This window comes from Salmo salar, chromosome 23 (assembly GCF_965601325.2).
Source record: "Salmo salar chromosome 23, fSalSal1, whole genome shotgun sequence".
NCBI classification, from domain to species: Eukaryota; Metazoa; Chordata; class Actinopteri; order Salmoniformes; family Salmonidae; genus Salmo; species Salmo salar.
In genome coordinates, this window is record NC_138313.1 from 28489043 (window position 1) to 28502636 (window position 13594).

The 13594-nt window shown below is 39.0% G+C and overlaps 1 protein-coding gene across 1 annotated transcript in view; it reads left to right on the forward strand.

The window, feature by feature from the left end:
* Positions 1 to 13384, forward strand: part of LOC100286605 (cytosolic carboxypeptidase 6) — a 471389-nt gene extending 458005 nt beyond the window's left edge. Inside the window, exons 12-13 of the mRNA XM_014169493.3 lie at positions 12507 to 12609; positions 12708 to 13384. Coding sequence (XP_014024968.1) covers positions 12507 to 12609; positions 12708 to 12867 — 263 coding nt within the window. The 3' untranslated portion in view covers positions 12868 to 13384. The remainder of the gene's footprint in view (positions 1 to 12506; positions 12610 to 12707) is intronic.
* Positions 13385 to 13594: the final 210 nt, after the last annotated feature.

Consider the following 13594-nt stretch of genomic DNA (forward strand, 5'->3'; position numbering starts at 1 on the left):
ATTTGAAAGACAGAAATCATGGCAAAGATATCAACTATAGTCCTTAAAAGTAAAGAGTAACACACTCTATATATAAGCTGCCAGTAATTTTGTTTTGGCGTCACAGTGCCTTCTTACATTTTAACAGACGCTTATCTAGCGACTTACAGGAGCAAATAGGGTTAAGTGCCTTGCTCAAGGGTACGTCGCCAGATTTTTCACCTAGGCTGCGTTTCAAACACATAAGACACACCCTCCTCCACTTACACTCGCCTTATGCCCTTGGCGGAATCCCCACGTCCTTCTTTGCCGTCAGTCCAAACAATTAGCTAAACAAGGGAAGTTGCCAACGTAAGCCCCTCAGCCGTCGTTTGTGATCGAGTTTGCGAGTGTACAATTATTTTTACTCCGGGGCCTGAAATGCCCCATAATTCAATTCGCGATGATTGTACATCTGCTAAGAAAAGTCAGCCAAAACTTAAAACCAACATCAACATGAAGAATTCAACATACGTGTAAGTAAAAAGGAATGTAAATACAGTGCATTCGGAAAGTATTCAGACCCCTTCCCTTTTTCCACATTTTGTTGCTTTACAGACTTATTCTAAAATTGTTAAATAAAACATTTTCCTCACGAATTCTACATTGTAGAATAATAGTGAAAACATCAAAACTATGAAATAACACATATGGAATCATGTAGTACCCAAAAAAGTGTTAAGCAAATTAATATGTATTTAATACTTTCGATTCTTCAAAGTAGCCACCCTTTGCCTTGATGACAGCTTTGCACACTCTTGGCATTCCATCAACCAGCTTCCTGAGGCATGTTTTTCCAACAGTCTTAATGGAGTTCCCACATATGCTGAGCACTTGTTGGCTGCTTTTCCTTCACTCTGCGGTCCAACTCATCCCAAACCATCTAAATTGGGTTGAGGTCGGGTGATTGTGAAGGGCAGGTCGTCTGATGAAGCACTCCATCACTCTCTTTCATGGTCAAATATCCCTTACACAGCCTGGATGTGTGTTTTGGGTCATTGTCCTGTTGAAAAACAAATTATAGTCCCTCTAAGCACTAACCAGATGGGATGGCATATCACTGCTGAATGTTGTGGTAGCCATGCTGGTTACGTTTGCCTTGAATTCTAAATAAATCACTGACATTGTCACCAGCAAAGCACACCATCACACCTCACCGTGGGAACCACATATACAGAGATCATCCATATACTCTACGTCTCACAAAGACAAAGCGGTTGGACCCAAACATCTCCAATTTGTACTCCAGACCAAAGGACAGATTTCCACTGGTTTCATGTCCATTGCTCATGTTTCTTGGCCCAAGCAAGTCTCTTATTCTTATTGGTGTCCTTTAGTCGTGGTTTCATTGCAGCAATTCGACAGTGAAGGCCTGATTCACTCAGTCTCCTCTGAACAGTTGATGTTGAGATGTGTCTGTTACTTGAACTCGGTGAAACATTTATTTGGGCTGCAATTTCTGGGAATGGTAACTCTAATGAACTTATCCTCTGCAGCAGAGGTAACTCTGGTTCTTCCTTTCCAGTGGCGGTCCTCATGAGAGCCAGTTATATCATAACGCTTGATGGTTTTTGCGGCTGCACTTGAAGAAACATTCAAAGTTCTTGACATTTTCTGGATTGACTGACCATGTCTTAAAGTAATTGTGGTCTGTCGTTTCTCTTTGCTTATTTGAGCTGTTCTTGCCATAATATGGACTTGGTCTTTTACCAAATAGGGCTATCTTCTGTATACTACCTCTACCTTGTCACAACACCACTGATTGGCTCATACGCATTAAGAAGGAAAGAAATTCCACAAATTAACTTTTAACCAGGCACACCTGTTAATTGAAATGCATTCTAGGTGACTACCACATGAAGCTGGTTGAGATAATTCCAAGAGAGTGTAAAGCTGTCATCAAGGGTGGCTACTTTGAAGAATCTCAAATCTCAAATATATTTTGATTTGTTTAACACTTTTTTGGTTACTACATGATTCCATATATGTTATTTCATAGTTTTGATGTCTTCACTATTATTCTACAATGTAGAAAATAGTAAAAATAAATAACCCTGGAATTAGTAGGTGTCTCCAAACTTTTGACTGGTACTGTAAGTATTCAGAACCTTTGCTATGAGACTCGGAATTCAGCTCAGGTGCATCCTGTTCCCATTGATCATCCTTGAGATGTTTCTACAACTTGATTGGAGTCTATCTGTGGTAAGTTCAATTGATTGGACAAGATTTGGAAAGGCACCCACCTGTCTATATACGGTCCCACAGTTAAATGTCAGAGCAAAAACCAAGCCATGAGGTTGAAGGAATTGTCCGTAGAGACCTGAGACAGGATTGTGTCGAGGCACAGATCTCGGGAAGGGTAACAAAAAATGTCTGCAGCATTGAAGGTCCTCAAGAACACAGTGGCCTCCATTATTCTTAAATGGAAGACATTTGGAACCACCAAGACTCTTCCTAGAGATGGCCGCCCGGTCAAACTGAGCAATCGAGGGAGAAGGGCCTTGGTCAGGGAGGTGACCAAGAACCTGATGGTCACTCTGACAGAGCTCCAGAGTTCCTCTGTTGAGATGGGAGAACCTTCCAGAAGGACACCCATCTCTGCAGCACTCCACCAATCAGGCCTTTATTGTAAAGTGGCCAGACAGAAGCCACTCCTCAGTAAAAAGCACATGACAGCTCACTTGGAGTTTGCCAAAAGCCACCTAAATTACTCTCAGACCATGAGAAACAAGATTCTCTGGTCTGATGAAACCTAGATTGAACTCTTCGGCTTGAATGCCAAGCTTCACGTCTGGAGGAAACCTGGCACCATCCCTGTGGTGGCAGCATCATGGAGACTAGTCAGGGTTGAGGAAATTATGAACAGAGCAAAGTACAGAGAGATCCTTGATGAAAACTTGCTCCAGAGCCCTCACACTGGGGCAACAGGACAACATTCCTAAGCACACAGCCAAGACAGCGCATGAGTGGCTTCAGGACAAGTTTCTGAATTTTTATTTTTTATTTTATTTAACCTTTATTTAACTAGGCAAGTGATACGGGAAATGTTCTTAAACCGAACTTCAATTGAACTACTCAGTTTGTATACCAGAAGGTGTAAGGCTCCGGTTGAAGGAAACAGACTGAGACCCAGCCTACAATAATCAGGATATTTATTTACGAGAGCTCTAAAATTCATGCAATGCGCACAGCCTTTTATATTACCACACACACACACACACACACAAATTAACTCACATCAGTAGAGAACTCCACCCCGCTTTAGGCAGCTGTATTTTTCCACAGTACACATACCACCTGTCTCCTTATCTTTTGCCAGCCTAGCCATTTTCGGGCAGTTGTTCCCCTCCCTAACTTAGGGAGGCCCATTTTCCTGTCACTTTCACAAGGTCGTCTTATCAACTATGGCCTGTTCATTTTGAAATAGTAACAGTGTCTTAGTCTTAAACAGTCTACTCACACACAGTATTGGATTATAGTTTTTAACACATTATTTTAGTCTTATAATTCTAATACATATCACAAAGTTATATGGTTTCAGAGTGGAATACTTTAGTCAAAACCTCAGACATATAAATTATTTTATCAATTCTCCCTATTGACTAAATATTTCACACACACTATTACACATCTATTTTTATTGGATTCATAAATGTAACACAAAATGAAACTAATTCAGGACATCAAAGAAAACAAATGCATATACTGTCATCACATACTTATCGATAACTGTTCTAAGCCTAGCTCCAATCATAACTCTTCGGGTTAGGATTTTCGTTATAATCTTCATTTAAAGAAACAGTCTTCCTCGTAATTGTATGAATCCTCCACCGGGCTCGGCGGTAGGTATTTGTCGTCCCACTGGTCTGAACTTGGAATCGGTCCGTATCTCACCATCTGCTCCGCTATCGATCTCTCCAGAGTTCTGGTGATTAAACCTCTCACACATGGGACAAGACAACATCCACACAGTACTAACACACTCATACAGGTGAAAGCAGCCCACAATACAGTGATTACAACATTCTTCCATTTCCCAAAGGTACTATCGAACCCTTCTGTGTCACTTCTATCTTCTCTTCCTGGCTTATGGTCTCCTCCTGCTACTCCCAAACCATCAAGGTCTCGGCAGTGCAGGGGAGGACTTCTCCGTCTGCCCTTCCTTCTATCTGTCTGTCGCTTTTTCTCATAACAGTCAGTATCAAATATGGGTTGTTTCCAAATATTGACTAAATGTCTCACTGTCTCCCTGGTTGCACTCCTGGATTTTTTGAAAAATCAACATGTCTATGGTAGTAATATCAAGATTATTGCATAGTTAAGTAAGTTTATCTGATACTCTCTATGATCCTGGATCACCACGGATGTCATATATCCCTGTCCTGTTGGTTTAGAATATGTCCTAAACACTTAACCTAAGTCTTACCATTATTTAACTTTTCTTGCTAAGATTATAACCTTATTCAACAACAAAATATAATAATACTATTATATCGATTCCACCGCCTTGTTGTGTTAAATCTCTTCCACTGAATACAACAACAGCTGACTACCTAAGGGAATTTAAACTTAGCTAGATAATGTATAAGAATACTACTACTGGTCAAAAGATATTCAAATAACATAATCAGATCAAAATCACTAATCTGAACAATTCCACAAAGAAAAATCATTGTACCCTTATGGTTCTAGGAAAATAGACTTAAGGAAGACTACCCTTAGTCTAAGGCTTTGCCCTTTCAGTCTTCTCATTGGTTCAAATTACAAATATGTCTAAGAACTTTAAACTCCATCATCATTATCAGTTATACAAATTTCCCTAAAATTAGTAATACAAATTACCTTAAATTCACTATCCAAATGGCTTTTCAATGAGGCTGATCAGACCACAAAGGAAAGTCATGACAGAAGTCAAAAGTCATACCACCCTTTCAGAACCGTGTTTCTTACTACATTAGACAAATGAAGGAAAAAGCATCACACATTTTGGATCCCAGGTTCCCAGACCATTTCCCGTATCCAAAGACTTCACGTGTTTAATTAAAACTCAGAAAACAAAACTTAAACGATTCCATGTGTGTGTAACTTCTAAGATTCCATATGTGTGTATACCCCTTTAAGAAATCGTGGGTCTGGGAAACATTCCAATGAGAGACAATGAAGCACTCCTTTTCCCCAAAAAAACAACCCCTTGGTCAGCATTTCATTTTACTACACCGATTCAAAAATCCAAAAGTTGACTACAAACAAAACCTAATAATACTTATAATTCCATTGTACTCCCCCCAATCATTAGTTTTAAACTTCCTCAATGGTTATGTGATTGAACATGCGCTGCCCTTGGATACAATACTGTACTTTAAATCTATGAAACTCCCATACCTAATATACTCCTTGACTAGTTTGGCCCAAGCTTGCTTTACAACATTAAAACCCCTTCAGTCTGTCTGCAAACAGGCTCTCAAAGTGTTTGATAGGAATACTCTGCCATTAGACACACACAACTGTGATTGATGTGCACTGTCCCTGTAAAATAAAATTAACTCAACCTGCAATCCACTTTCCTGACCTGACATTGTTCCACGTAATGGAAACAGATTATAATGTTAGAATTCATTCACTTCCTGTTCAATTCACTGGTGTTACTAAACAATCAAACCAAGAATCAATAACCAGAAACTATCACAAAGCTTTGACGATTCAACTATCCAAACCTGAACCGCTTTACAGCCAATATATATATCCCAGCGAGCGCGCAAACAACGTTCTGCCTTACCTCTATCGTAAGATTAAAACATGTTACAACTTTCTCCTCTCTTTCGGCTTCACACTTATGAAATGTCTACGACTTTAAATGTACCATGTAAATCGGCAAATTTATAAAATACTTCATTACAACTCCCATTCTCTATATGTCCTCTCAGCAGGCCATTTAGACAACAGACAATGTACTTTAATGAATTCACCTCTGTCACGTCCTGACCAGTAAAGGGGCTGTTTGTTATTGTAGTTTGGTCAGGGCGTGGCAGGGGGTGTTTGTTTAGGGTATTTCGGGGTTGTTTGGGTTATGTTCTATGTTAGTGTATTTCTATGTTATTTCTAGGTGGTCTATTTCTATGTGGCGTTTATTGGGTTGACCTTCAATTGGAGGCAGCTGCTTCTCGTTGCCTCTGATTGAAGGTCTTATTTATAGGGGTGTTTGTTCTATGGGGGTTTGTGGGTAGTTATTTCCTGGTTTAGTGTTTGTTACACCTGACGGGACTGTTTGGAGTCGTTTGTTTTGTATACGTGTCTATTTTGTTTTCCTTCTTCAAATAATAAAGAAGATGAGTATACATTTTCCCGCTGCGTTTTGGTCCACTCCTTACGACAATCGTGACAGCCTCGCTATTATTTTGAATGCATTCGTCTTTCAATTTAAACTAAACAAGCTATCAAACGTTCGGTTTATATCTTAAACAACCACTAACAACCGTATCTTTCCAGGCAAAACATACCAACAGTTGAATGACAATCAGCAACTCAAATTTTAATCCACTGATGCATAGGCTGAGAAACGAACCCGAGCCTCCCGCATGTCAGGCGAGAATTCTACCGCTGAACCACCAACGCGCTCTCTAGCAAAATGACCCGGTTTGTGACAGTTAAAGCATCTATTTCCCCCTTTCTTTTGACTGTCTCTATCCAGTTTTCTCTACTTCCTCCCTTTCTGCACCTCTGTCCACTTTCTCAATAAGTTTACTAAATCCTGTTCTCCTTTCTGTGTCTCTGTGGGGGCCTTGGGAGTCCTTTCCGTCTGAGAGGATTTACTACTCATGTTCGTTCAATTACTATCGTAGTTATTATGCTCCTTCTCACAATCTGTGTCTACTTGCTATTAACCTCTTACATCTAGATGTTCCGCTAGCGGAACACCTGCTCCAATATCCAATGATGGGCGTGGCACGAAATACAAATTCCTCTAAAATCCGAAAACTTCCATTTTTCAAACATATGACTATTTTACAGCATTTTAAAGACAAGACTCTCGTTAATCTAACCACACTGTCCGATTTCAAAAAGGCTTTACAGCGAAAGCAAAACATTAGATTATGTCAGCAGAGTACCCAGCCAGAAATAATCAGACACCCATTTTTCAAGCTAGCATATAATGTCACAAAAACCCAGAAGACAGCTAAATGCAGCACTAACCTTTGATGATCTTCATCAGATGACAATCCTAGGACATTATGTTATACAATACATGCATGTTTTGTTCAATCAAGTTCATATTTATATCAAAAACCAGCTTTTTACATTAGCATGTGACGTTCAGAACTAGCATACCCCCCGCAAACTTCCGGGGAATTTACTAACAATTTACTAAATTACTCACGATAAACGTTCACAAAAAGCATAACAATTATTTTAAGAATTATAGATACAGAACTCCTCTATGCACTCGATATGTCCGATTTTAAAATAGCTTTTTGGTGAAAGCACATTTTGCAATATTCTAAGTACATAGCCCAGCCATCACGGGCTAGCTATTTAGACACCCGGCAAGTTTAGCCTTCACCAAAATCAGATTTACTATAAGAAAAATGTTATTACCTTTCCTGTTCTTCGTCAGAATGCACTCCCAGGACTTCTACTTCAATAACAAATGTTGGTTTGGTCCCAAATAATCCATCGTTATATCCAAATAGCGGCGTTTTGTTCGTGCGTTCTAGACACTATCCGAAATGGTAAATCGGTGCATGGCGCATTTCGTGACAAAAAAATTCTAAATATTCCATTACCGTACTTCGAAGCATGTCAACCGCTGTTTAAAATCAATTTTTATGCAATTTATCTCGTAAAAAAGCGATAATATTCCGACCGGGAATCTGCTTTTCGGTAAATAGAGGGAAAAAGAGAAAGACGGGGGCGGCCAGTGCACGCGCCTAAGCCCTTTGTCCTCTGATAGACCACTTAGCAAAAGCGCTCGTGTGTTTCAGCCAGGGCTTTGAATTACGTCATTCAGCTTTTTCCCGGGCTCTGAGCGCCCATGGCAGCCGTAGGAAGTGTCACGTAAGAGCAGAGATCCTTTGTAATGGATAGAGATGACAAAGAAGGCCAAGAAATGGTCAGACAGGGTACTTCCTGTACAGAATCTTCTCAGGTTTTGGCCTGCCAAATGAGTTCTGTTATACTCACAGACACCATTCAAACAGTTTTAGAAACTTTGGAGTGTTTTCTATCCAAAGCTAATAATTATATGCATATTCTAGTTTCTGGGCAGGAGTAATAATCAGATTAAATCGGGTACGTTTTTTATCCAGCCGTGAAAATACTGCCCCCTAGCCATAACAGGTTAATCTCTATATGTGTGCTATTTACCACTGTTATCCTTAACCTAGAATTGAAGAATAATTATTCGTATGGATCCTGACACATTATTCATATCTCACACGTATACGACCATAAGTTATACTTATTTTCCTGTTGTTTCTTGTGACTGTTGACTGATCAATATATCGATCTCACACGCAAATAATTATCTTCCAATTCTATGTGTGTGCTTTTAAAACTCTAATTCAATTTAAAACTTCTATGTGTATCACAATCTGTGTCTCCCGCTAATATACTCTAGATCAGTTATCCGTTAGATCTCAGAGCATTCGCCCGTCCAATGTATCTTGACCAGTTTAACGGTTAGGTCTTATCATGAAATAGTTTACTTTGGTAGTGGTCACATATACCTGGGGTCATTACGGACCCCCCCCCCCCCCAGTATTGGATTATAGTTTTTAACACATTATTATAGTCTTATAATTCTAATACATTTCACAAAGTTATGATTTCAGAGTGGAATACTTTAGTCAAAACCTCAGACATATAAATTATTTTATCAGCAAGTCAGTTAAGAACAAATTATTATTTACAATGACAGCCTAGGAACTGCCTTGTTCAGGGGCAGAATGACAGATTTTTACCTTGTCAGCTCGGGGATTCGATCTAGCAACCTTTCGGTTACTGACCCAACGCTCTAACCACTAGAGAGACCTGAAAATAGCTGTGGAGCGAAGCTCCCCATCCATCCTTACAGAGCTTGAGAGGATCTGCAGAGAAGAATGGGAGAAACTTCCCAAATACAGGTGTGCCAAGCTTTTAGCTGTCACATCTTGACCCTAGTAAGATGTCATTTTCTATAGTAGAGTAGGTCAGGGTGTGACAGGGGGTGTTTTGTGTTTTTCTATGTTTTCTATTTCTATGTTTAAGTTCTAGTTTTTCTATTTCTATGTTGTTTTTTGGGGGGGTTGATCTCCAATTGGAGACAGCTGGTCCTCGTTACCTCTGATTGGAGATCATATTTAAGTAGGGGTTTTTCTTCCTGGGTTTTGTGGGTGATTATATTTTGAGTAATGTGTTTTCTCTCTGCGTCACGGTTTGTTGTTTTGTTATTTCAAGTATTTGGTGTATTGCATTATGTTTCATGGATAAATTGTCACGTCCTGACCAGTATAGGGGTTATTTGTTATTGTAGTTTGGTCAGGACGTGGCAGGGGGTGTTTGTTTTATGTGGTTCAGGGTGTGTTTTGTGTATGTGTTTAGGTAGAGGGGGTATTTGATTTATTAGTCCGGGGTTTGTTAGTCATTGTTCTATGTTAGTATATTTCTATGTTCTATCTAGTCTTTTGTAGTTCTATTTTTAGTTAATTGGGGTTGGACCTTCAATTGGAGGCAGCTGGTTATTGTTGCCTCTGATTGAAGGTCCTATAATTAGGAGTTTGTTTTTCATGGGATTTTGTGGGAGATTGTTCTTGTTTAGCTGTTTGCCTGACAAGACTGTCCAGTTCGTTTGTGGTTTGTATACGTTATATGTGTTTTCCTTCTTCACCAAATAAAAAGATGAGTGTACATTTTCCCGCTGCGTCTTGGTCTCTACCCTACGACACCCGTGACATAAATAAATATGTGGAACTACAACCATGCTGCATTTTGGTCCGATCCTTCCGACAGCCGTGACATTAGCGTCATACCCAAGAAGAATCAATGCTGTCATCGCTGCCAAAGGTGCTTCAACAAAGTATTGGTCCAAATACTCATGTAAATGTGATATTTCAGATTTAGATTTTTAATACATTTGCAAAAAATTCTAAAAACCTGTTTTTGCATTGTCATTATGAGGTATTGTCTATAGATTGATTAGGGAAAACATTTATTAAATCCATTTTAAAACAAGGCTGTAGCGTAACAACATTTTGAAAAAGTCAAAGGGTCTGAATACTTTCTGAATTAACTGCAAGAGTGGCTTTGGGGCAAGTCTCTGAATGTCCTTGAGTTGCCCAGCCAGAGCCCGGACTTGAACCCGATCGAACATCTTTGGAGAGACCTGAAAATAGCTGTGCAGCAACGCTCCCCATCCAACCTGACAGAGCTTGAGAGGATCTGCAGAGAAGAGTGGGTGAAACTCCCCAAATACAGGTGTGTCAAGCTTGTAGCGTCATACCCAAGAAGACTCAAGGCTGTAATCGCTGCTAAAGGTGCTTCAACAAAGTACTGAGTAAAGGGTCTGAAGACTTACGTAAATGTGATATTTCAGTTTTTTGCAAAAATTTCAAAAAAACTGTTTTTGCTTTACATTATTGGGTATTGTGTCAAAAATCATCTCAACCCCTATTTCACACACAGTGAGTCCATGTAGCTTTTTATGTGATTTATTAAGACAAATTTTACTCCTGAACTAATTTAGGATTGCCATACAAAGTGGCTGAATAGTTATGCAACAACTATATATTTTTCAAGACATTTTAATACATCTTTAAAAAAATCTTCCACTTTGACATTACTCAATATTTTGTGTAGATTGTTGACCAAAATATGACAATTGAATCCATTTTAATCCCACTTTGTAAAACAATAAAATGTTAAGAAATCCAAGGGTTCTGAACACTTTTGCGACTCTATTTTTATAGCCTACAGTTTACTCGCCGTTAGTCAGCAACTCTACTAACTTTTTGGGTTTGTGCCAGCTCATGCTTTTCACCAAAGATATCAACTATCCCAGTAGGGTATATATAAAACGATTAAGGGAATACCAGATTCATGCACAAATATTCCCATAATGTAGGTAAAGTTTAAAACATTCTCACACTTCTTTTAATTAAATGTATCAGATTACTCAAACTCCTTTCTAAAAGTAAGAAGAAAAATTACAATAAAACGTATTCAGATTCAGAAGAGTTCTATGCCGAACCGTTCTTACCTTCCAAAGAATCCCTCTTGCCTTCCAAACATTCACCAAAGAACCCTTTCTTCCAAAAACGGTTTTTAGGATGAAAACAGTTCTTGGTAGAACCCTATCCCTCTGCAAAGAACCCTTTTGGAACCTAAAATAGTGTGTGTGTGTCTGTGTGTGCGTGCGTGCGTGTGCGTGTGCATATGTGTTCACTTACAAGAAAGGCATGGACCTCCACCCAGACACTCCATTCAGCCCAAGGATGGATTTTTTTTTATGAGTTAACTGCTTTGGGTAATAGAATTTCACCTATAGGGCCTACGATTTATGTTTAATGGGTAAATTCTGACCGTTGACAGAAATTGAAAAAAAGACAAACGACTGAATCACTTTCTTTATATATTTTTTTCACGGGCACTTGTTTCAATCACAGAGGTGTGACAGACAAGTCAAATCTGAACATCAACAAGGAAATGACAACAAGAGGTGAACGATTATGTCTCTGTGACATTTTATCATTTGTCTGTCTGGTAAAGAACACATTCGTAATAACAAAGCACCTGAACCTCCGTGTTCATCTCTGATAGTCTCTGATAGTCTATGGATTTATTGTAGTTTTTTCATGAGCTCTGGTCCTATGAATTATAATTGTACACGAGGAAATGTTTCTCTTATTGTTTTCCGTATTGGCATAATATTGTTTATGTGTGTACGGCTGATTCATCCAGATTGACCACAGTGTTTGTTTACTGTTTTTTATATTTTTCCTTAATCTAAATCATCTTGTTATTATTTGTGTTTGCTGTCTAATCCAGCCCAGCGTCATGGCAACAGCATGCAGAATGGCCACACAGTTTTAATGATGGAGTGTCTCAAGTTATTGATGTCCTCCATAATGTGGTTGGCGCTAGACTTATTCATTTAAATAAAGCCTAGGTGGTAAGTAATTGTTGCTATGTGATGCCTTCCCCCTTGGTGTTTTTGGCTGACCAGACTGAAATGCAGTTGATTTACCCTCACTTAGTGTGGAACACAGTGTGTTGTATACTGGTCATTTATGTACCACATTTCTCTACTGGTTATTGCTTAGTTATTTACTGCAAATGGTTCTATTCATTCTGTGAGGAAGAAACTAGGGTTTTATTTTTTAAATGAATAGTAGAGTGTCGGAGGCCGGATTTAGAGGCTTTGTAACTCCAGAAATGGCCTTATGGTTGACTAAACTAAAGGTCAACAGCGCCACATGTTCATGTTATAGAATATAACCTTAACACGGTCCCCTCAGACATGAATCTGGGAAGAAATGTTGCCCGCACTTTCCTCGACTACTACAAGCACAACAACTTCATCGATGACAAGAAACCACAAACCACAAATCCCATCAACAGGTCATGTTTTTAATGACACATTTCTATAACTGGTCAGTTTACATCCTTTTTGTTTAACTTGATAATATTCATTAATGTTTGTGTTTTTGTGTCCTCAGTACAGAGGTATTGTCCCAGGGTCAACAGGGGAATGGAATTGGGAACGAGAAGACCTCGGGGGGTGAAAGAGGAGCAGAGAGGAAGAACCTGGGACTTAAAGATAAGACTACTAGACACCAGGCAGCGCCACAACATACTGGTAACACCAGTCCAGTCTGACTACTGTATAGGGGCTCCGGACTCACAGGCCTATTCTATATCCACACAGCCCTCATGAAAATTAGATGCCCCAGCCTGAGATAAAGGACTCCTTTTCACAAAGGATCACGTTTGGATAGCATGTTAATTGAAGGACATTTACCCATGGGACTTCATTAGAGCAAGTTTCTCTGACTTTGTATGAAATGTATGGGACCGATCAAGCTGACACATATACATCTCATGGTCCATTGGAGGACTTCATATGTCATTCTTATATATTACCACAATGTGCTTTTTCCATTTTAGGTGTTGCTTTTTATTCAAATGTATTTATGTATGTCATTGTAAATAAGTGCATGTGTTTTCTCTTGTATGTAACTTATTGTGTGTTTATCTTGCCTCTCTCTATCATACATTATTTGGAATGGGAGGGGTAACCCATTTTTGTTTAGTCACTACCTTATCAGTATCTAAGTATTGTGTTGATAAAAACTATAAAATATAACACACATTTGTAAGTTTGTCAAATTAATGTTCAGTCACAGTTAGTGTATTAGTTTACACAGGTGTTTGTGATTAAAAGAAACAGACTTGGATTCAATTTGATTTAAAATGAAGTCATTTCATGGATAATACAATTAAATGAATGTATTTTAAATCCCTATAGAAAATGGTGGGCATCTCAAGTATGAATTTAATGCGTCAAATTCACTGATACCCATTCACTTCCCTTTCTTACTGCAAT